Source organism: Bombina bombina, chromosome 4 (assembly GCF_027579735.1).
Source record: "Bombina bombina isolate aBomBom1 chromosome 4, aBomBom1.pri, whole genome shotgun sequence".
NCBI classification, from domain to species: Eukaryota; Metazoa; Chordata; class Amphibia; order Anura; family Bombinatoridae; genus Bombina; species Bombina bombina.
Window position 1 is genome coordinate 147111053 of NC_069502.1, and position 24687 is coordinate 147135739.

The window sequence follows — 24687 nt, forward strand, 5'->3', positions numbered from 1 at the left end:
GGGAAGAAAGGTTCCCTCCTTTTTGAGAACAATGAATAGGTTTGAGTAAGAACCTTCTCTCTCTGTCAAATGTACTGGGACAACTCCCATAGATACCAGATAGTCTACACATCGTAGGAAGGTTGTTATTTTTTTACGGCCTCCCTGAGATTGAAAGTAGGAACCCGACCCTTTGAGTGCGAGACCGGAAACCTATTTTGTATCTCTGAGATACAATGTCCAGAACCCTAGGGTCCTGATCGGACTGACCCCAAACTTCCTGGAACCGAGATAACCTGTCCCCTACTTGGGGACCGACCCTTCATGCAGACTTGTTATCAGGGGTCAATTTCTTATGTTGCTTGTTCTTGATCCAAAGCGGGTTCAGTTTCCAGGTACTCCTGGGCGTCTCAGACTTGGCTGTTGCAGTGCTCCTCTGTGTCTTGTTCTGATGAAAGGAGCGAAAATGTCCCATAGGACATTCTTTAGATTTAGCTTTCTTGTCCTGAGGCAGAAAGGCCACTTTACCACCAGTGACAGTAGAAATGAAAGAATCAGTACCTGGCCCAAATAGGGATTTACCTTTAAATGCCAGAGATAGCCTTGACTTACAAACCATGTCTGCTGACCAAGACTATAACCAGAGAGCCCATCTAACGAGCACCGCAAAGCTAGAGGTCTTAACATTGAGGCGAATAATTTGGAGAATAAAGGAATTGGCCATCTTTGGGGCCTGCATGCAATTCTGAGATTCCACCAAAATAATTTCCGACAAAGCATTACACCAAAAGTTGGCAGCCCCTGCCAACACTGCAATATCTACATCAGGCTGGAAAAGCAAGCCTCCTTGAAGAAGACCCTTCTCGGAAATCCCTCTAATTTTCTATCCATAGAGTCCTTGAAAGATGTGCTATTTTCTAGAGGGATAGTAGTGTGTTTAGCAAGAATAGAAATGGCACAGTCTACCTTAAGGACAGTATTCCATTCCTGCCAAATGGCTATCCGGTACAGGAAACATTTTCTTTAAGTTTGGAGAAGGAGAGAACGGGACACCAGGTTTTTCCCATTCCTTGGTTATAATGTCCGGCACCAATGAAGGTACTGGAAACACTTCAGGGGTCTTAGACCTAGGTTCAAACACCATATCAAATGTGTAAACCTGCTTTTCTTCTGAAGGTTTACACTCCGGTACGCCCAGAGTGGACAATACCTCTTTAAGCAAATACCTTTGGTGTTCAATTTTAAATCTTAAATTAATATCTTCTGAGTCCTTTTCTGACTCTCCGAATGAGTTAGAGGATGGAAAACTCTCTCTCAGAACTAGCCGAGGAATCGTCAACCTCAGAAAGCTGCATATGTCTGACTGCTTCAGCTCCCAAAGAACTGCTGGTCCTAGAGTCAGAGGAACCATGCTTAGCCTTCCTCTTCCCTGCAACTGGCACAGCACTCAGAGCAGCAGGAAGCACAGATCTCAATTGGGCTGCTAAGTCATGAGGAAAAACACCAACCCCTGAATGATTGTGCAGGGTACAGCATATGTTGAGATAGGAACAACCGTCTGGGGCTGTAGTACTGGCATATCAGGGCAAACTAAAATCTGCGAGTTCGCAGAGCATCCAGTATTAGTCTGAGCTGGCGGGGATATTGTAGGTGTCTGGATACCAGGACCCCTGAATAAGACTGTAGGACAGAAGTAATGCATTAGCTACACAATTGAGCAGGACGACACATTGTGGCTAACCTACAGAGCATACATTTATTAGCCTCAAATAAAGTAGTAGGACAAGTGGAGTCCTCCATAATGTACAGCAAAGTAACAGTCAATATAATAATGAAAGCAATAATAAACCCCAGTGTAAAGAGATTTTAAGTCTTAAAATTATCCCCCAAAGTAATGATTGTTTGAGATGCTTTACCACCTCCTAGGAAAGCGCTATTCACTTTGCTGCTGTTCCAGTCTAAAACTGCAACTCACATAGAGCTCACTGTGAAAGAGAGGCAGGGACGGGAAGGTGCGAAAAACAGCCGTGACGTCAACGTGGTCTCCTTCCATCATCCAGCACACCCTATACTGCAGAAAACCTAACACCAATGGCGCCTAAACTTAGCGTGCACCGGAGGGAAGAATGTACAAATGTTTAGCCCCCTCTTGTATGTGGTGTATTAACTGTTGTCTCAGTGTGTAAACCCCACTGAGGTTGTGAACACAACATATAAGCGTGCACAGGGTCCAAATGGCGAGTCCAGACAGAGGACCCAGTGCCGTTTCTAAGGTGTTTCCTACAACACATATGCAGGCTTTGACGACCTCCACCATAGGTCTACAGTGAAATCTTAGTTTCACACATTACCTTCTGTCTCCATTGTAGGAACTGGTTTGTGCAATAAACTCAAGTTACCCCCTATTCATGTATGTGAGGGAATGAACTAAGCACCAGTACTGTATACAAAATGTCCACTGTCCCCTACATTTAGACAACAAGTCTTTAGAGGGGAAGGAAGGGAGAAACAGGACTTACCAAGTAAACAACAGATTCTCACTATAGACTGGGTCATGAAAAAGAAAATAAGTCTAACATTGTTTGCCTAAATAGGGAGAATAGCTTAGACAATCTGGAAGGAGGCATGGGAACTTACATGCTACATCCAGCAGCTAGAACACACCAAAACTAGAGAATAACATGGCTCTTAACTACCCTGTCCTCTCTTGTAGGAAACAATTAATTGAGGACAATACATTCAGAAACTTCAGCAGAGCACCTCTCTCTGCCTACCTCCATGAAACGAGGCAAAGAACTACTGGGAGGGTATGGGAAGTGGGAGGGATATTTCAATGCTCTGTTTGGAGTGTATCTGCTTCCTCCTGGTGGCCAGGTGAAGTATGTCCCATAGGTTATGAATGGATTTCGTGGACTCTCACTGTCATTAGAAAGAAAGATCTTTTACTAAACACTGATGGATATAGTAAAAGTATGAAGGGACGTTCATGTGGCTACTTTGCATAAACTGTTTTACAGGCGGCTTTGGAAACTGTAACCATAAGGGTGGAAAAAGCATGGACTTTATATACACTATAAGGCCAAAAGTATGTAGATACCTGACCATCACACCTATATGAGCTTACTGGATATCCCATTCTAAAACAATGGATGGTATTATGGTGTTGGCCCCCTTTGTGCCTATAATTGCTGTAATTCTTCTGGGAAAGCTTTACACAAGATTTTGGAATGCGTCTGTGGAAATTTTTTGCCCCATTAGCAAAAACATTTGTGAGGTCTGGCAATCATATTGGACAAGAAAGTCCGGCTTACACTCTTTGTTCTAATTCACCCCAAAGGAGTTCAATGAGGTTGAGCTCACGGCTCTTTGCAGACCACTTGTCAAACCATGTCTTCATTGACCTATCTTTGTGCACAGGCACACAATAAGCAGGAAAGGGCCATCACCAAACTAAACTCAATTATCTAAAATGTCTTTGTATCCTCTAGCATTAAGATGACCCTTCACTGGGACTAAGGTGCCTAGCGGAAACCCTGAAAAACAGTCCTAGACCACTACCTCTACTCCACCAAACTTTACAGTAGGCACTATGCATTCTACTATGTAGTCTTGTTCTAACATCCACCACTCACAGAATCTATCAGACTGCCAGATAATGAAGCATGATTTACCGCTCCAGAGAACACCAGTGGCATCATGCTTCACACCACTCTAGCCGATGTGTGACATTGCACATGTAGATGTGAGAAAGGAGTGGGCTCGGTGGGGATATTGGTGGTCAGAGTGAGTGAAGAATAAGCTTCCAGATTGGGGGTGTTTGGACCAATATACACTGCCACACATTAACACTGACTTTCAAGGGTGACAGTGCTATATCCATACAGGCGTGAAAAGACACAGATGTGTGTATAATCCCAAAAGGCAATACTTTGTATCAAGTTTGGTCTCTGGAATGCCTAAAATATATTGGGACTGCTTAACTTGAGAGTGTTAACATATGGTATAATATTCCAGCACTCTGAGAATACTGGAATACAGCCGGGGTCTATACATACTAAAGTGACATGTGGGTATGAGTGAGTGTGTGTGTGTGTGTGTGTGTATGTGTATGTATATATGTATATATATATATATACACACACACACTGTATATATATATATATATATATATATATATATATATATATATATATATATATATATATATATATATATATATATATATTTATTTATAAAATATTTTACCAGGAAGGATACATTGAGAATTCTCTCGTTTTATGTATGCACACATACACACACACACATATATATTATATATATATATATATATATATATATATATATATATATATATATATATATATATATATAGTGAAGTAGATGAAAGGAAGCACTCACTGGACTTCAGCAATATGTGAAACAAATAAATTTATTTGGTTCACATATTGCTGAAGTCCAGTGAGTGCTTTCTTTCATCTACTTCACTGTTATTCCTACAGAGCACCCTGGCAGATGTTGAAAGGTGGTGAGTGCATATCCCTTTCAAAAAATTTTTACACACACACACATATATATATATATATATATATATATATATATATATATATATATATATATATATATATATATATATATGAATGAATAAATAAAGAGAAAGGGTATTGGGATATGATTCTAGTGGCGCAACAGAATCAAATATATGCTAATGGATTAATAGTTGGAAATCCGAAATGTTCTGTTAGTATAACATCCAATCTAGCAATCGTATACTGTACAAAAGATACTAATAGAATGTGTACGAAAAAATAATGATAAATATAAAATCGAATATTGATGGATGTATAAGTATATCAATTATATACAACCTATCAATAGATCTGTTAAATATTAATCTAGTGGTATAATCAAACCAGACATCTGTGAGATTAAATATATATTGATGCGCTGGAAAATAATAATAATCCTTCGTCTAGATATTGACAGTTTCCTCTCTAGTGTAATACTATAATGACGTATGCCTGTGTATGTATTTAAAGACTAATGTCTATATAACGTAGAATATGTGCATATACTAGTGATAATAATATTATTATAGAAATAGTGTGTTAATACAAGTCTAACATATGTCCACAGAATCATCTTAATTACTGTTGGGAATATCACTCCTGGCCAGCAGGAGGAAGCAAAGAGCACCACAGCAGAGCTGTTAAGTATCACTTCTCTTCCCACAAACCCCAGTCATTCGACCGAAGGAAAAGGAGAGAGAGGAATAACACCAGGTGCAAAGGTGTCTGAGGTTAACATAACAAATACACTGTCTGAAAAAACAGGGAGGGCCATGGACTCACTGCGTCAAGAAAGAAATTTATCAGGTAAACATAAATTTTGTTTTCTTTCTAATGACACGGTGAGTCCATGGAATCATCCTAATTACTGTTGGGAATCAGTACCCAAGTTAGAGGACACAGATGATAAGGGAGGGACAAGACAGGTAACCTTAACAGAAGGCACCACTGCTTGAAGAACCTTTCTCCCAAAAGAACCTCAGCCGAGGCAAAAAATCCAAATTGAAAAATTTGGACAGGACATGCAGCCTTGAAAAACCCACGAAGAAGAGATAGTCCTAGAGGAAAGAGATGTAATTCCCTCAGGAGACTCATAGGCAAAACCATAAAACTTCTTAACCAGAAAGAAGGAGAAGAAGCAGAAGCTTTCACACCTAAACATTTCTCAGAGAAACAAACAGATAGGGCAGATAACTAGCGGGGAAAAAACGGATGAGAAAACCGGAGCTCTACCTGAATTCAAATCCACAACCTCCTGCTTCAGTAGCGATGGAGCTAACCACTACACCACATCTCCCTACCTTAGTCGCCTGAAAATAAAATTTGAAGAAGGCACAACCTCAGAGTTGTATAACAAACGTTCTTCTGAAAAGAAGAACTATGACGAAGAGAAGGAAAAACAATTTCCTGATTACATTTTCTGTCCGAAACCACTTTAGAAAGGAACCTAAATTAGAACGAAGAACCGCCTCATCTGCAAGAAAAAGAAGATAAGGAGAACCACACTACAAAACAGAGTTGCAACACTCTCCGAGCAGAAGAGAAAACCATAAAAAACAAAACCTGCAAAAATGCAAACAGCGTAGCCCTCTGACATAGAAAAAGGCAAGAGGAATATAGGAATGGGGTTTTAAATAATGAAATTATTTGGCGCCAAGTGTGACGCACAACGCAAAATGATTTTTTCTGGCGCCAACAACAGCAGGAAATGACATACTCTGCATCAACTAAGATGCCGGAAAAGACGAATTTGCATCACGAGACGTACCTTCACGCCAAAACAATTCTCGTTCCAAAAATGACGCAATAAACATCAGCACCTTGCGAGCCTAATTTTGCTTGCAAAAATTTTATGAAAAAGCATATACCCCAGGTAAGAAAAATATTTTCCTAAATATGTTTTTTCCCAAATATGAAACTTATAGTCTGCAAAAGGAAATATACATAAACCTGACTCATGGCAAATATAAGTACAATACATATATTTAGAACTTTATATTAATACATAAAGTGTCAAACCATAGCTGAGAGTGTCTTAAGTAATGAAAACCTACTTACCGAAAGACACCCATCCACATATAGCAGATAGCCAAACCAGTACTCAAACGGTTATCAGTAGAGGTAATGGAATATGAGAGTATATCGTCGATCTGAAAAGGGAGGTAGGAGATGAATCTCTACGACCGATAACAGAGAACCTATGAAAAAGATTTCCCGCGAGGAAAACCATATATATTAATTGGGGATACTCCCTTCACATCCCTCTGACATTCACTGTACCCCGAGAGGAAATCGGTCTTCAAAATGCTGAGAAGCTCATATAAACATAGAAATCAAGCACAAACTTACTTCACCACCTCCATAGGAGGCAAAGTTTGTAAAAACTGAATTGTGGGTGTGGTGAGGGGTGTATTTATAGGCATTTTGAGGTTTGGGAAATTTTGCCCCTCCTGGTAGGATTGTATATCCCATAAGTCACTAGCTCATGGACTCTTGCCAATTACAAGAAAGAAAAGATGATAAGGCAAACCACACTACAAAACAGAGATCCAACACTCTAAAAGCAGAAGAGAAAACCATAAACAAAACCTTCCAAGATAACAACTTAATATCTATGGAACGCAATTGCTCAACATGGCTAAGAAACACAGAGTTCCTCCCTGGTGGCTGATGTAAACCATTGGAGAGGTATTCTCTTACTGGAATCAAGCTAAAGACAACTGAGGCCAGACTAACAGAGTATTGTAAAACGCTCTCAGCTCCAAAATGTTAAGTAGGAGAGCAGACACTTCTGCGCCGAAAACAAGACCCAGACCTTTTCCCAGCACAGATCGTTGGCTTCTGTGGTCACATCACCCAGGAATGTCTCTAGAAATATGTGCCCCGTGACAGATATTCCTGAGAAGCCACCATGGAAGAGAGTCAATATTTATCCTCTCCATTCCATGGAATTAGCAAAGGGATTGATGACCGAATAAGCCATAACACAAAGAACCAGCACCTGTGGGAGGATTCAAACTCTCGACCTTTGGTTTCCCAGCTAGGTGTGCTAACCACTAAGCTATACCAGAGGGACCTTTTTTTAAAAACCATAAGCTTTAGCTGACCACAAGCTCTCTAAATTTAAATCATTGAAAGTGAGATAAAATCAACTTCAGGAAGATCCCAACCTTCAGGATGTAAAATGGCTGGGCAGAAAAAGAATAAATCCTTGATATCTGACATTTGTCAGAAATCTTCTCCTAGATAGAGAAACTATTAAGCCAACAAATTCCAAGTTGTAGATGAAAACTTCTCCAAATTCATCTGCCATCCATAAAAAAGCAGATTGGACCTGACCTCCTGAAGAGATCTTAGTCCAGGAAGGATGATACCTGACTCAAATATTGTCCAGAAGAGCACCCTCTTCTTAGATTGACAAGACTGAGAAATTTGAAAAGATGCTGAACCATGGGAACGATAAGAACACTTCCTCCAGGTCTAAATTCGATATGAATAGACCCTCCTGAAACAAAGGAAAATGGTACTATTTTGAAGGTCAGAGCCGGAGAAAATAGAGGAAAACACCTAGGTCCCGTTCCCAGACTGGAACGGAAACTATCACTCCCAGAGAGGAATGCCCGAACCCAGTTCAAGGAATGTCTCATCATACCTGGATTGCAGATACTCTCAAAGGAGAAATATGTCTTAGATAGGAAAACTTTAAAATGGACTCTAGAAGATCTGACTGACTCTGCATAAGAGAAGAAAAAGGAAAAAAACCAGAATTTATGCTTACCTGATAAATTTATTTCTCCTACGGTGTGTCCGGTCCACGGCTTCATCCGTACTTGTGGGAATATTCTCTTCCCCAACAGGAAATGGCAAAGAGAGCACAGCAAAAGCTGCCCATATAGCTCCCCCTCTGGCTCCGCCCCCCCAGTCATTCGACCGACGGTTAGGAGAAAAAGGAGAAACCATAGGGTGCCGTGGTGACTGTAGTGTATAGAAAGAAAAAATTTGGAACCTGACAAAAAAGCCAGGGCGGGCCGTGGACCGGACACACCGTAGGATAAATAAATTTATCAGGTAAGCATAAATTCTGTTTTCTCCTACATTGGTGTGTCCGGTCCACGGCTTCATCCTTACATGTGGGAAACAATACCAAAGCTTTAGGACACAGATGAAGGGAGGGAACAAGTCAGGTTACCTAAACGGAAGGCACCACGGCTTGCAAAACCTTTATCCCAAAAATAGCCTCCGAAAAAGCATAAGTATCAAATTTGTAAAATTTGGCAAAAGTGTGCAGAGAAGACCAAGTCGCTGCCTTACATATCGTTCTTGAAGGCCCATGTGGAAGCCACAGCTCTAGTAGAGTGAGCTGTAATTCGTTCAAGAGGCTGCCGTCCGGCAGTCTCATAAGCCAATCGGATGATGCTTTTCAGCCAAAAAGAAAGAGAGGTAGCAGTAGCTTTCTGCCCTCTCCTCTTACCAGAATAAACCACAAACAAAGATGATGTTTGTCTGAAATCCTTCGTTGCTTCTAAATAGAATTTTAAAGCACGGACCACATCTAAATTGTGTAACAAACGTTCCTTCTTCGACACAGAGAAGGAACAACTATTTCCTGGTTAATATTCCTGTTGGAAACCACTTTTGGAAGAAAACCAGGTTTGGTACGCAAAACAACCTTATCTGCATGGAATACCAGATAGGGTGGATCACACTGCAAAGCAGACAATTCAGAAACTCTTCTAGCAGAAGAAATCGCAACCAAAAACAGAACTTTCCAAGATAGTAACTTAAAATCTATGGAATGCAAAGGTTCAAACGGAACCCCTTGAAGAACTGAAAGAACTAAATTTAGACTCCATGGAGGAGTCATGGGTCAGTAAACAGGCTTGATTCTGACTAAGGCCTGTACAAATGCTTGTACATCTGGCACTGCTGCCAGACGTTTGTGTAACAAAACAGACAGAGCAGATATCTGTCCTTTTAGAGAACTCGCTGACAACCCTTTATCCAAACCCTCTTGGAGAAAGGAAAGAATCCTAGGAATTTTAATTTTACTCCAGGAGAATCCCTTGGATTCACACCAACAGATATATTTTTTCCATACTTTATGGTAAATTTTCCTAGTCACAGGTTTTCTGGCTTGGACCAGAGTATCTATAACTGAATCTGAAAACCCACGCTTAGATAAAATCAAGTGTTCAATTTCCAAGCAGTCAGCTGCAGAGAGACTAGATTTGGATGTTCGAATGGACCTTGTACTAGTAGATCCTGTCTCAAAGGTAGCTTCCATGGTGGAGCCGATGACATATTCACCAGGTCTGCATACCAAGTCCTGTGTGGCCACGCAGGAGCTATCAGAATCACCGAGGCCTTCTCCTGCTTGATCCTGGCTATGAGCCTGAGAAGGAGAGGAAACGGTGGAAATACATAAGCTAGGTTGAACAACCAAGGCGCCACTAATGCATCCACTAGTGTCGCCTTGGGATCCCTGGATCTGGACCCGTAGCGAGGAACCTTGAAGTTCTGACGAGACGCCATCAGATCCATGTCTGGAATGCCCCATAATTGAGTTAACTGGGCAAAGACCTCCGGGTGGAGTTCCCACTCCCCCGGATGGAAAGTCTGACGACTCAAATAGTCAGCCTCCCAGTTGTCTACTCCTGGGATGTGAATTGCAGATAGATGGCAGGAATGATCCTCCGCCCATTTGATGATCTTGGATACCTCTCTCATCGCCAAGGAACCCCTTGTTCCCCCTTGATGATTGATGTAAGCTACAGTCGTCATGTTGTCCGACTGAAATCTTATGAATCCGGCCTTCGCTAGTTGAGGCCAAGCCCGGAGCGCATTGAATATCGCTCTCAGTTCCAGAATGTTTATCGGGAGAAGAGACTCTTCCCGAGACCATAGACCCTGAGCTTTCAGGGAGTCCCAGACCGCGCCCCAGCCTAATAGACTGGCGTCGGTCGTGACAATGACCCACTCTGGTCTGTGGAAACTCATTCCCTGAGACAGGTGATCCTGAGTCAACCACCAACGGAGTGAGTCTCTGGTTAACTGGTCTACTTGAATCTGGGGAGACAAGTCTGCATAATCCCCATTCCACTGTTTGAGCATGCACAGTTGCAATGGTCTTAGATGAATTAGAGCAAAAGGAACCACGTCTATTGCTGCAACCATTAGACCTATTACTTCCATGCACTGAGCTATGGAAGGCTGAGGAATAGATTGAAGAACTTGACAAGCATTTAGAAGCTTTAACTTTCTGACCTCTGTCAGAAAAATCTTCATTTCTACAGAATCTATTATTGTTCCCAGAAAGGGAACCCTTGTAGACGGGGACAGGGAACTCTTTTCCACGTTCACCTTCCACCCGTGAGACCTGAGAAAAACATAATTTATGTAAGAACTTACCTGATATATTCATTTCTTTCATATTAACAAGAGTCCATGAGCTAGTGACGTATGGGATATACATTCCTACCAGGAGGGGCAAAGTTTCCCAAACCTTAAAATGCCTATAAATACACCCCTCACCACACCCACAAATCAGTTTAACGAATAGCCAAGAAGTGGGGTGATAAGAAAAAAAGTGCGAAGCATATAAAATAAGGAATTGGAATAATTGTGCTTTATACAAAAAAATCATAACCACCACAAAAAAGGGTGGGCCTCATGGACTCTTGTTAATATGAAAGAAATGAATTTATCAGGTAAGTTCTTACATAAATTATGTTTTCTTTCATGTAATTAACAAGAGTCCATGAGCTAGTGACGTATGGGATAATGACTACCCAAGATGTGGATCTTTCCACACAAGAGTCACTAGAGAGGGAGGGATAAAATAAAGACAGCCAATTCCTGCTGAAAATAATCCACACCCAAAATAAAGTTTAACAAAAAACATAAGCAGAAGATTCAAACTGAAATCGCTGCCTGAAGAACTTTTCTACCAAAAACTGCTTCAGAAGAAGAAAATACATCAAAATGGTAGAATTTAGTAAAAGTATGCAAAGAGGACCAAGTTGCTGCTTTGCAGATCTGGTCAACCGAAGCTTCATTCCTAAACGCCCAGGAAGTAGATACTGACCTAGTAGAATGAGCTGTAATTCTCTGAGGCGGAATTTTACCCGACTCAACATAGGCAAGATGAATTAAAGATTTCAACCAAGATGCCAAAGAAATGGCAGAAGCTTTCTGGCCTTTCCTAGAACCGGAAAAGATAACAAATAGACTAGAAGTCTTACGGAAAGATTTCGTAGCTTCAACATAATATTTCAAAGCTCTAACAACATCCAAAGAATGCAATGATTTCTCCTTAGAATTCTTAGGATTAGGACATAATGAAGGAACCACAATTTCTCTACTAATGTTGTTGGAATTCACAACTTTAGGTAAAAATTCAAAAGAAGTTCGCAACACCGCCTTATCCTGATGAAAAATCAGAAAAGGAGACTCACACGAAAGAGCAGAAAATTCAGAAACTCTTCTAGCAGAAGAGATGGCCAAAAGGAACAAAACTTTCCAAGAAAGTAATTTAATGTCCAATGAATGCATAGGTTCAAACGGAGGAGCTTGAAGAGCTCCCAGAACCAAATTCAAACTCCAAGGAGGAGAAATTGACTTAATGACAGGTTTTATACGAACCAAAGCTTGTACAAAACAATGAATATCAGGAAGAATAGCAATCTTTCTGTGAAAAAGAACAGAAAGAGCGGAGATTTGTCCTTTCAAAGAACTCGCGGACAAACCCTTATCTAAACCATCCTGAAGAAACTGTAAAATCCTCGGTATTCTAAAAGAATGCCAAGAAAAATGATGAGAAAGACACCAAGAAATATAAGTCTTCCAGACTCTATAATATATCTCTCGAGATACAGATTTACGAGCCTGTAACATAGTATTAATCACGGAGTCAGAGAAACCTCTATGACCAAGAATCAAGCGTTCAATCTCCATACCTTTAAATTTAAGGATTTCAGATCCGGATGGAAAAAAGGACCTTGAGACAGAAGGTCTGGTCTTAACGGAAGAGTCCATGGTTGGCAAGATGCCATCCGGACAAGATCCGCATACCAAAACCTGTGAGGCCATGCCGGAGCTATTAGCAGAACAAACGAGCATTCCCTCAGAATCTTGGAGATTACTCTTGGAAGAAGAACTAGAGGCGGAAAGATATAGGCAGGATGATACTTCCAAGGAAGTGATAATGCATCCACTGCCTCCGCCCAAGGATCCCGGGATCTGGACAGATACCTGGGAAGTTTCTTGTTTAGATGAGAGGCCATCAGATCTATCTCTGGGAACCCCCACATTTGAACAATCTGAAGAAATACCTCTGGGTGAAGAGACCATTCGCCCGGATGCAACGTTTGGCGACTGAGATAATCCGCTTCCCAATTGTCTACACCTGGGATATGAACCGCAGAGATTAGACAGGAGCTGGATTCCGCCCAAACCAAAATTCGAGATACTTCTTTCATAGCCAGAGGACTGTGAGTCCCTCCTTGATGATTGATGTATGCCACAGTTGTGACATTGTCTGTCTGAAAACAAATGAACGATTCTCTCTTCAGAAGAGGCCAAAACTGAAGAGCTCTGAAAACTGCACGGAGTTCCAAGATATTGATCGGTAATCTCACCTCCTGAGATTCCCAAACTCCTTGTGCCGTCAGAGATCCCCACACAGCTCCCCAACCTGTGAGACTTGCATCTGTTGAAATTACAGTCCAGGTCGGAAGAACAAAAGAAGCCCCCTGAATTAAACGATGGTGATCTGTCCACCACGTTAGAGAGTGCCGAACAATCGGTTTTAAAGATATTAATTGATATATCTTCGTGTAATCCCTGCACCATTGGTTCAGCATACAGAGCTGAAGAGGTCGCATGTGAAAACGAGCAAAGGGGATCGCGTCCGATGCAGCAGTCATAAGACCTAGAATTTCCATGCATAAGGCTACCGAAGGGAATGATTGAGACTGAAGGTTTCGACAGGCTGTAATCAATTTTAGACGTCTCTTGTCTGTTAAAGACAAAGTCATGGACACTGAATCTATCTGGAAACCCAGAAAGGTTACCCTTGTTTGAGGAATCAAAGAACTTTTTGGTAAATTGATCCTCCAACCATGATCTTGAAGAAACAACACAAGTCGATTCGTATGAGACTCTGCTAAATGTAAAGACGGAGCAAGTACCAAGATATCGTCCAAATAAGGAAATACCACAATACCCTGTTCTCTGATTACAGACAGAAGGGCACCGAGAATCTTTGTGAAAATTCTTGGAGCTGTAGCAAGGCCAAACGGTAGAGCCACAAATTGGTAATGCTTGTCTAGAAAAGAGAATCTCAGGAACTGATAATGATCTGGATGAATCGGAATATGCAGATATGCATCCTGTAAATCTATTGTGGACATATAATTCCCTTGCTGAACAAAAGGCAATATAGTCCTTACAGTTACCATCTTGAACGTTGGTATCCTTACATAACGATTCAATAATTTTAGATCCAGAACTGGTCTGAAGGAATTCTCCTTCTTTGGTACAATGAAGAGATTTGAATAAAACCCCATCCCCTGTTCCGGAATTGGAACTGGCATAATTACTCCAGCCAACTCTAAATCTGAAACACAATTCAGAAATGCTTGAGCTTTCACTGGATTTACTGGGACATGGGAAAGAAAAAATCTCTTTGCAGGAGGTCTCATCTTGAAACCAATTCTGTACCCTTCTGAAACAATGTTCTGAATCCAAAGATTGTGAACAGAATTGATCCAAATTTCTTTGAAAAAACGTAACCTGCCCCCTACCAGCTGAACTGGAATGAGGGCCGTACCTTCATGTGAACTTAGAAGCAGGCTTTGCCTTTCTAGCAGGCTTGGATTTATTCCAGACTGGAGATGGTTTCCAAACTGAAACTGCTCCTGAGGACGAAGGATCAGGCTTTTGTTCTTTGTTGAAACGAAAGGAACGAAAACGATTGTTAGCCCTGTTTTTACCTTTAGACTTTTTATCCTGTGGTAAAAAAGTTCCTTTCCCACCAGTAACAGTTGAAATAATAGAATCCAACTGAGAACCAAATAATTTGTTTCCCTGGAAAGAAATGGAAAGTAGAGTTGATTTAGAAGCCATATCAGCATTCCAAGTCTTAAGCCATAAAGCTCTTCTGGCTAAGATAGCCAGAGACATAAATCTAACATCAACTCTAATAATATCAAAAATGGCATCACAGATGAAATTATTAGCATGCTGGAGAAGAATAATAATATCATGAGAATCACGATTTGTTACTTGTTGCGCTAGAGTTTCCAACCAAAAAGTTGAAGCTGCAGCAACATCAGCCAATGATATAGCAGGTCTAAGAAGATTACCTGAACATAGATAAGCTTTTCTTAGAAAAGATTCAATTTTTCTATCTAAAGGATCCTTAAACGAGGTACCATCTGATGTAGGAATGGTAGTACGTTTAGCAAGGGTAGAAATAGCCCCATCAACTTTAGGGATTTTGTCCCAAAATTCTAACCTGTCAGGCGGAACAGGATATAATTGCTTAAAAACGTTTAGAAGGAGTAAATGAATTACCCAATCTATCCCATTCCTTAGCAATTACTGCAGAAATAGCATTAGGAACAGAAAAGACTTCTGGAATAACCGCAGGAGCTTTAAAAACCTTATCCAAACGTATAGAATTAGTATCAAGAGGACTAGAATCCTCTATTTCTAAAGCAATTAGTACTTCTTTAAGTAAAGAGTGAATAAATTCCATCTTAAATAAATATGAAGATTTATCAGCATCAATCTCTGAGACAGAATCCTCTGAACCAGAAGAGTCCAAAGAATCAGAATGATGGTGTTCATTTAAAAATTCATCTGTAGAGAGAGAAGATTTAAAAGACTTTTTACGTTTACTAGAAGGAGAAATAACAGACAAAGCCTTCTTTATAGATTCAGAAACAAAATCTCTTATGTTATCAGGAACATTCTGCACCTTAGATGTTGAGGGAACTGCAACAGGCAATGGTACATCACTAAAGGAAATATTATCTGCATTAACAAGTTTGTCATGATATTTAATACAAACAACAGCTGGAGGAATAGCTACCAAAAGTTTACAGCAGATACACTTAGCTTTGGTAGATCCAGCAGGCAGAGGTTTTCCTGTAGTATCTTCTGGCTCAGATGCAACGTGAGACATCTTGCAATATGTAAGAGAAAAAACAACATATAAAGCAAAATAGATCAAATTCCTTATAAGACAGTTTCAGGAATGGGAAAAAAATGCCAAACATCAAGCTTCTAGCAACCAGAAGCAAATGAAAAATGAGACTGAAATAATGTGGAGACAAAGGCGACGCCCATATTTTTTGGCGCCAAATAAAACGCCCACATTATTTGGCGCCTAAATGCTTTTGGCGCCAAAAATGACGCCACATCCGGAACGCCGACATTTTTGGCGCAAAATAACGTCAAAAATGACGCAACTTCCGGCGACACGTATGACGCCGGAAACGGAAATGAATTTTTGCGCCAAAAAAGTCCGCGCCAAGAATGACGCAATAAAATGAAGCATTTTCAGCCCCCGCGAGCCTAACAGCCCACAGGGAAAAAAGTCAAATTTTTGAGGTAAGAAAATATATGATAATTAAAGCATAATCCCAAATATGAAACTGACTGTCTGGAAATAAGGAAAGTTGAACATTCTGAGTCAAGGCAAATAAATGTTTGAATACATATATTTAGAACTTTATAAATAAAGTGCCCAACCATAGCTTAGAGTGTCACAGAAAATAAGACTTACTTACCCCAGGACACTCATCTACATGTTTGTAGAAAGCCAAACCAGTACTGAAACGAGAATCAGTAGAGGAAATGGTAAATATAAGAGTATATCGTCGATCTGAAAAGGGAGGTAAGAGATGAATCTCTACGACCGATAACAGAGAACCTTATGAAATAGACCCCGTAGAAGGAGATCACTGCATTCAATAGGCAATACTCTCCTCACATCCCTCTGACATTCACTGCACGCTGAGAGGAAAACCGGGCTCCAACTTGCTGCGGAGCGCATATCAACGTAGAATCTAGCACAAACTTACTTCACCACCTCCATCGGAGGCAAAGTTTGTAAAACTGATTTGTGGGTGTGGTGAGGGGTGTATTTATAGGCATTTTAAGGTTTGGGAAACTTTGCCCCTCCTGGTAGGAATGTATATCCCATACGTCACTAGCTCATGGACTCTTGTTAATTACATGAAAGAAAGCTAATACAATGTCTGTATGAGCCCTTGATCTTGACAGGGACGACGCTTGGATTAGGATGTCGTCTAGGTAAGGCGCCACTGCAATGCCCCTCGGTCTTAGAACCGCTAGAAGGGACCCTAGCACCTTTGTGAAAATTCTGGGAGCAGTGGCTAACCCGAACGGAAGAGCCACGAACTGGTAATGTTTGTCCAGAAAGGCGAACCTTAGGAACTGATGATGATCTTTGTGGATAGGAATATGTAGGTACGCATCCTTTAAGTCCACGGTAGTCATGTATTGACCCTCCTGGATCGTTGATAAAATCATTCGAATGATTTCCATTTTGAACTGAGGAATTTGTTTAGAATTTTTAATTCCAGAATTGGTCTGAAAGTTCCCTCTTTTTTGGGAACTACAAACAGGTTTGAGTAAAACCCCCGACCTTGTTCCACTGTTGGAACTGGGTGTATCACTCCCATCTTTAATAGATCTCCTACGCAATGTAAGAATGCCTGTCTCTTTATCTGGTCTGAAGATAAACGAGACATGTGGAACCTTCCCCTTGGAGGAAGTTCCTTGAACTCTAGAAGATAACCCTGAAAAACTATTTCTAGTGCCCAGGGATCCGGAACATCTCTTGCCCAAGCCTGAGCAAAGAAAGTCTGCCCCTCACTAGATCCGGTCCCGGATCGGGGGCTACCCCTTCATGCTGTCTTGGTAGCAGCAGCAGGCTTCTTGGCCTGTTTACCCTCTTGATAGAAGAAATAAAAACTACAACTAACACCACATACTCTTTACCATCCCCGTGGAGATGCTACTTGTTCAGAGCGGCAAAGAGAATGACTGGGGGGCGGAGCCAGAGGGGGAGCTATATGGGCAGCTTTTGCTGTGCTCTCTTTGCCATTTCCTGTTGGGGAAGAGAATATTCCCACAAGTAAGGATGAAGCCGTGGACCGGACACACCAATGTAGGATAAATATCCTTTAGACTTATTCTCTTGTCGTGAGGTAGAAAAACCAATTTTCTCCCAAAAAGTCAGACAATAAATCCGCCAGACCAAGTCCAAACAAGGTCTCATGCTTAAAAAGGGAAAAACCGGAAGATAGGGTTTAGAGGAACATATAATTTGAAACTGCCACTGCAGAACTATACGCCTAGATCGTACCACTAAGATACCGAAAGGCATCTCAGCTGACCAAAAAGTCAGCCACAATGTCCGCGGCTAACACAGCAAGTCTACTAAATAAGACAATAATCTAAATGAATAACAAAACCTCCAGCCTCATATCCATGGTCCTGAAAGTGAACTAGCTACCTTTCATAGGATCGGGATCTCTGAGCCATAGTAGAAAAATTCTTCTACACAGGGCACCGTGCATTATACTGGAGTTGACAGGAAAATCCCTTAAAGGATGGGAGACAGGGAGAAAGATATCTCTAGCTTCCCCTATTCCTGTGAAAATATCCAAGGCACGTCAAGAACACGTCTTCATAGAAGAAACATCAGAGAAAAAAAATAAAGTTTACAAAACTTCCAAAGGTTAACAATGACAAGGTAATCAATGTCGTCCAAGTAGCCAAAACCCCTTAAAAAATTACACGAAGCGAATAAGCATACATCTGAAGGATAAAACTTCAGTATCGGATGCAGGAATTACAATGTCCAATTCTGGGATTTCACCCTCAGAAAAAAAGCCGGCGAATTCTATTTTAATAAATTTAAAGTATATAAAATAATCTATATTAACATCTATATTATTCTACAAAATTTCAAAATAATATAAATATGAACAGAAATACAGAGATAAAAATACACAGAGAATAGGAGAAATAAAATGTTTCTCATCCAGCAAGAATTTTATCTTATCAATAGAGCACTGATCAGAAAATAAATCCCAGTGTAAGAAATTAGGCTCTTGGATATTAGGCTCTTCAACTAGAACCTTCATTTGATAAAATAGAGACATTATCACTGGTATAAACATATCTTGTATATCTCTAGCAACAATTCTCAATGCCGCTAAGGCAAAAAGAACAACCCCTATGGCTATATTCACAGTGCGATATATACAACATCCGACAGAGCCTTAATCAAGGATACGGAACTAATCAATAACTCCATGCCGGAGAAACGATGCGGGGAACAATTACTACACAGACGCCTTTAAAAACATGGTGCCGTTCTGAAAATTTGAAGGAGTCGTTGGCCAAAATCGGCACGAAATGGAAGCTGGATCCATCTCCCTCATTCCGACTATTCCTTTCCAGAGAAGTTTCTTAATTATCACTTCCCTGTCAATCTACACTGGCATAGTCGAGCAGTTTCCACTCCTTAACGCTCTGTTAAGCATTTCTAAGAGTGCAGAAGGAGGATACAAATGTGTGCTCATGAACCCAGCCCCTTAGAAGTGCGCCATTTGCGCTCTCCAAACATTTCAGTCTTAAACACTCATGCACTCAACGGGGCTGCTAAGCTTACATAACGTTAGTGCCACATATTTTAATCCTGTACATAATAAAAAATCTCCCAAATATATATCAGATATATGATCTGAGTCCCAAAGAAAGTTAACCCCTTCCTTGCTATGAAGGCGGTTAACCCCTAAGTCTCCAACACATGCAATAAAATGCCTGCCAACTGCCTCAACCATCCATAAAGGATTTTGTCCCATTAAAAAGCAGAGCGTCTTAACCCATTTAGTGCCAGCCTTCTAGCCCCAGAAAAACAAACTTACCTGCATTCTAGTCGTCCGGCAGTCAGACGACTTACAAAGTATGAGAGAATGCCACTCCTCACAGAGACCTGTGTAAAAAGAAAGACAGAGTAAACTTACTCAGGCTTTCTATACTAGGGTAGTAACATGTTAGGAAAATGCAGCAAAGCACACTTTACATATTCCTAACTGATTTAAAGCTACCACAGTCCTGCTGAAGAGACTAACGTGGAGTACAGCTAGATCCAATTGTGATGGAAGATCAGAGCAATCTTGTGCAGACTTCAAAATAAAAAAGTATTGATAAAAGAATATTAATCAGGACACCTAGTTACTTCACCACCTTCTTGAACTAGAGGCAAAGAGAATGACTGGGATTTATGGGAAGGGAAGTGATACTTAACAGCTCTGCTGTGGTGCTCTTTGTCTCCTCCTGCTGGCCAGGAGTGATATTCCTAACAGTAATTAAGATGATTTCATGGACTCAACGTGTCATTAGAAAGAAAAAGGAAATGTATGCTTACCTGATAAATTTGTTTCTTTTACGATATGATGAGTCCACGGCCCACCCTGTGAAAGGAAGAGAAATGAAAAGCCAAGGTGCAGAGGTGACTGAAGTTTAACAAAATAAAAGACCTGTCATACAAAAACAGGGTGGGCCGTGGACTCATCGTATCGTAAAAGAAAAATTTATCAGGTATGCATAAATTTCCTTTTTCTTTTACAAGATATAATGAGTCCACGGCTTTCATCTTTACTTATGGGATACAATACCAAAGCTATAGGACACGGATGAAAGGGAGGGACAAGACAGGGAACCTAAACGGAAGGCACCACTGCTTGAAGAACTTTTCTCCCAAAAACAGCCTCAGACAAGGCAAAAGTATCAAATTGGTAAAATTTTGAAAAAGTGTTAAGAGAAGACCAAGTTGCAGCTTTGCAAATCTGTTCAACAGAACCATTATTTTTGAATGCCCATGAGGAAGCCACAGCCCTAGTGGAATAAGCCGTAATTCGATCAGGAGGCTGCTGTCCAGCAGTCTCATACGCAAAACGGATGATACTCTTCAGCCAAAAAGAAAGAGGTAGCTGCAGCTTTCTGAACCCTACGCTTCCCAGAACACACAACAAACAGGGAAGAAGATTGACGAAAATCCTTAGTTGCCTGTAAGTAAAACTTCAAGGCACGGACCACGTCCAAATTATGTAACAGTCGCTCCTTCTTAGAAGGATTAGGACACAAGGAAGGAACAATTTCCTGATTAATATTTTTATTTGAAACAACCTTAGGAAGAAAACCAGGTTTGGTACATAACACTACCTTATCCGAATGAAAAATAAGATAAGGAGAATCACATTGTAATGCCGAAAGCTCAGAAACTCTGCAAGCAGAAGAAATAGCAACCAAAAATAAAACTTTCCAAGATAATAATTTAATATCTATGGAATGCATAGGTTCAAACGGAACCCCTTGAAGAACCTTAAGAACTAAATTCAAACTTCAAGGAGGAGCAATTGGTCTAAACACAGGCCTGATTCTAGTCAGAGCCTTCTGGAACGTCTGCCAGACGCTTTTGCAACAAAACAGATAAAGCAGAAATCTGTCCCTTTAAGAAACTAGCTGACAACCATTTCTCCAATCCCTCTTGGAGAAAAGACAAAATCCTAGGAATCCTAACCCTACTCCATTACGCCATATCTTATGGTACATTTTCCTAGTAATAGGCTTACGTGCCTGAATCAAAGTATCTATGACCGAATCAGAAAAAGTTCAATTAAGAGTTCAATCTCCAAGCAGTTAGCTGCAGAGAAACTAGATTTCGATGATGAAAGGGTCTCTGAATGAGAAGGTCTTTTCTCAATGGAAGCTTCCACGGAGGCTGGGATGACATGTCTACCAGATCGGCATACCAAGTCCTGCGAGGCCACGCAGCGGCGATGAGCATCACAGATGCCCTCTCCTGTGTGACTCGAGCAATCACCCGGGGAAGGAGAGCAAATGGAGGGAACGTATAAGCTAGGCTGAAGGACCAAGGCACTGCCAAGGCATCTATCTGCTCGGCCTGGGGATCCCTGGACCCGTATCTCGGAAGCTTGGCATTCTGAAGAGATGCCATGAGATCCAACTCCGGCCTGCCCCATCTGAGAATCAGGTCGGCAAATACCTCCAGATGGAGTTCCCACTCTCCCGGATGAAATGTCTGTCTGCTCAGAAAATCTGCTTCCCAGTTTTCCACCCCTGGGATGTAGATTGCGGACAGTTGGCAAGAGTGAGACTCCGCCCACTGTATTATCCTGGTTACTTCTGTCATTGCTAAGGAACTTCTTGTTTGCCCCTGATGATTGATGTAGGTCACCATCGTTATGTTGTCCGACTGGAATCTGATGAATTGGGCCGAAGCCAACTGAGGCCAAGCCTGAAGCGCATTGTATATTGCTCTCAATTCTAGAATATTGATGGGAAGGAGAGACTCCGCCTGAATCCAGACCCCCTGAGCCCTTAGGGAATTGAAGACTGCAGCCCATCCTAACAGGCTGGCATCCGTTGTCACTATCACCCATGAGGGTCTGCGAAAGCACATCCCCTGGGATAGATGATCCAGCGACAACCACCACAGAAGGGAGTCCCTTGTCTCCTGATCCAGATGTATTTGAGGAGACAAATTTGTATAATCTCCATTCCACTGTCTGAGCATGTTCAGTTGCAGAGGTTTGAGATGAAACTGAGCAAATGGAATGATGTCCATTGCCTCTACCATCAACCCAATTACCTCCATGCACTTAGCCACTGACAGCCGAGGATTGGTCTGAAGTGCTCGGCATGTGTTCAGAATCTTTAATTTTCTGACCTCTGTCAAAAATATTTTCATGGAGAGAGAGCCGATTAGAGTTCCCAAGAAAGGAACCCTTGTCTGTGGAACTGGAGAACTCTTCTCCAGATTTACCTTCCACCCATGAGTCCTCAGGAAGGACAGAACAATGTCGGTATGAGACTTTGTGAGCTGATAAGATGATGCCTGGATCAGAATATCGTCCAGATAAGGCGCCACTGCAATGCACCGTGGTCTCAGAACCGCTAGCAGCGACCTCAGAACCTTTGTGAAAATTATGGGTGCCGTGGCTAGACCGAAAGGAAGAGCCACAAACTGAAAATGTTTGTCCAGAAAGGCAAACCTCAGGAACTTGTGATTATCTCTGTGGATAGGAACATGAAGATATGCATCCATGAGATCCACGGTAGTCATAAATTGACCCTCCTGGATCAATGGAAGAATGGTACGAATAGTTTCCATCTTGAAAGATGGAACTCTGAGACACTTGTTTAGACTCTTGAGATCTAAGATAGGTCTGAAAGTTCCCACTTTTTTGGGAACTACAAACATATTTGAGTAAAACCCCTGTCCCTGAATTGAAACGGGACAAATTACTCCCATGGAGGATAGGTCTCCTACACAGCGCAAGAACGCCTCTCTCTTTATCTGGTCTACAGACAATCGAGAAAGATGGAATCTTCCTCTGGGGGAAGAATTTCTGAATTCCAGTTTGTATGCCTGAGATACTATATCTACTGCCCAAGGATCTTGAACGTCTCCCATACAAGCATGGACGAAAAATTATAGTCTTCCCCCACTAGATCCGGTCCCGGATCGGGGGCCTCCCCTTCAAGCTGTCTTGGTGGCCGCAACGTTTTTTTGGGGTTGTTTGCCCTTGTTCCAAGCCTGGTTGGGTCGCCACATGGACTTGGGTTGAGCATAGCCCCCTCCTGCTTAGTGGAAGGGGAAGTTCCCTTGAAATTTCAAAAGGAACGAAAATTACTCTGTCGACCCCTCTGTTTGGATTTCTTATCCTGAGGGAGGAGGTGACCCTTACCACCCATAATATCAGAAATAAATTCTTTCAAGTCAGGGCCAAACAAGGTCTTACCCTTGTAAGGGATAGCCAAAAGCTTAGTTTTGGATGACACATCGGCAGACCAGGACTTCAGCCATAAGGCCCTACGTGCTAAGATTGAAAACCCTGAGCTCTTAGCCGCCAACTTAGTAATTTGCAGTGAAGCGTCTGTCACAAAAGAATTAGCCAGTTTAAGGGCTTTAATTCTGTCCTGTATCTCTTCCAAAGGAGTCTTAGTTTTAAGAGATTCCTCCAGAGCATCAAACCAATAAGCAGCCGCCGTGGTAACCGTGACGATGCAGGCTGCAGGTTGTAAAAGTAACCCTTGATGAACAAAGTTTCTTAAGAAGAACCTCTAATTTCTTATCCATAGGGTTCTTAAAAGCACAACTATCCTCAAAAGGGATAGTAGTTCGTTTAGACAAAGTGGAAATAGCACCTTCCACCTTAGGTACCGTCTGCCAAGAGTTCCTGATAGAATCCGCTATGGGATACATCTTCCTGAAAACGGGAGGAGAAAATGGTATACCCGGTCTCTGCCATTCCTTAGCAATAATTTCCGAAGTTCTTTTGGGAACTGGAAAAACATCTGAATAAGAAGGGACTTCTAGATATCTGTCCAACTTACTCAATTTTTCTGGAGGGACCATGATTGAATCGCAGTCGTCCAGAGTCACCAAAACCTCCTTCAATAACAGGCGGAGGTGTTCCAGTTTAAACTGGAAAGACATTACTTCTGAATAGGTCGGTAGCAGGGCGCTATCTGATTCAGAAAGCTCACCTTCAGATAGGGGCTCCAATTCTGATCCCTGTAAAGGCATTTCTGACCTCGCAATTAAAGCATCTGAAGTCGTATTAGCCACAAGGTCGTCTTCCTCCTGCGTTTGCCTTAATGTACAGGAAAGGAAGACAGCGCTTCAGAAAGATTAGAGGACATAACAGTTGCTATGTCCTTTAGAGTAAATGCAGGTGAAACTGCAGAGGTACTGGACTGTGCCTGGGTAGGCGTTAGGGACTGTGATGCTTGGGGAGAAAGATGTGGCATACTCTGATTCTCATCGTTAGATCTGGATTGGATGAGACTCTTAAGCGCTTGTGCTTAATTACCCAATAAGGAAAGATAGTCTTACTATGTAGTTGGATTCAATGAGATCTATTTATTTTTAGAATTATAAATACATACAATAAAATTTAAAACAATAGAAATTGATTCTTAAAACAAATCTAACTGGTTGGCCAACCATACAGTGTGAATAAAATGATATAATATGTTTTCCAATCCCTGTTACTTAGTGTGTTATACA

General features: G+C 41.3%; 1 protein-coding gene across 1 annotated transcript in view; it reads right to left on the minus strand.

Moving 5' to 3' along the window:
• Nucleotides 1–1462: 1462 nt before the first annotated feature.
• The window catches only part of GEN1 (GEN1 Holliday junction 5' flap endonuclease), a 240191-nt gene continuing 216966 nt past the window's right edge, over nucleotides 1463–24687 (minus strand). The window contains exon 13 of the mRNA XM_053711236.1: nucleotides 1463–1659. Coding sequence (XP_053567211.1) covers nucleotides 1463–1659 — 197 coding nt within the window. The remainder of the gene's footprint in view (nucleotides 1660–24687) is intronic.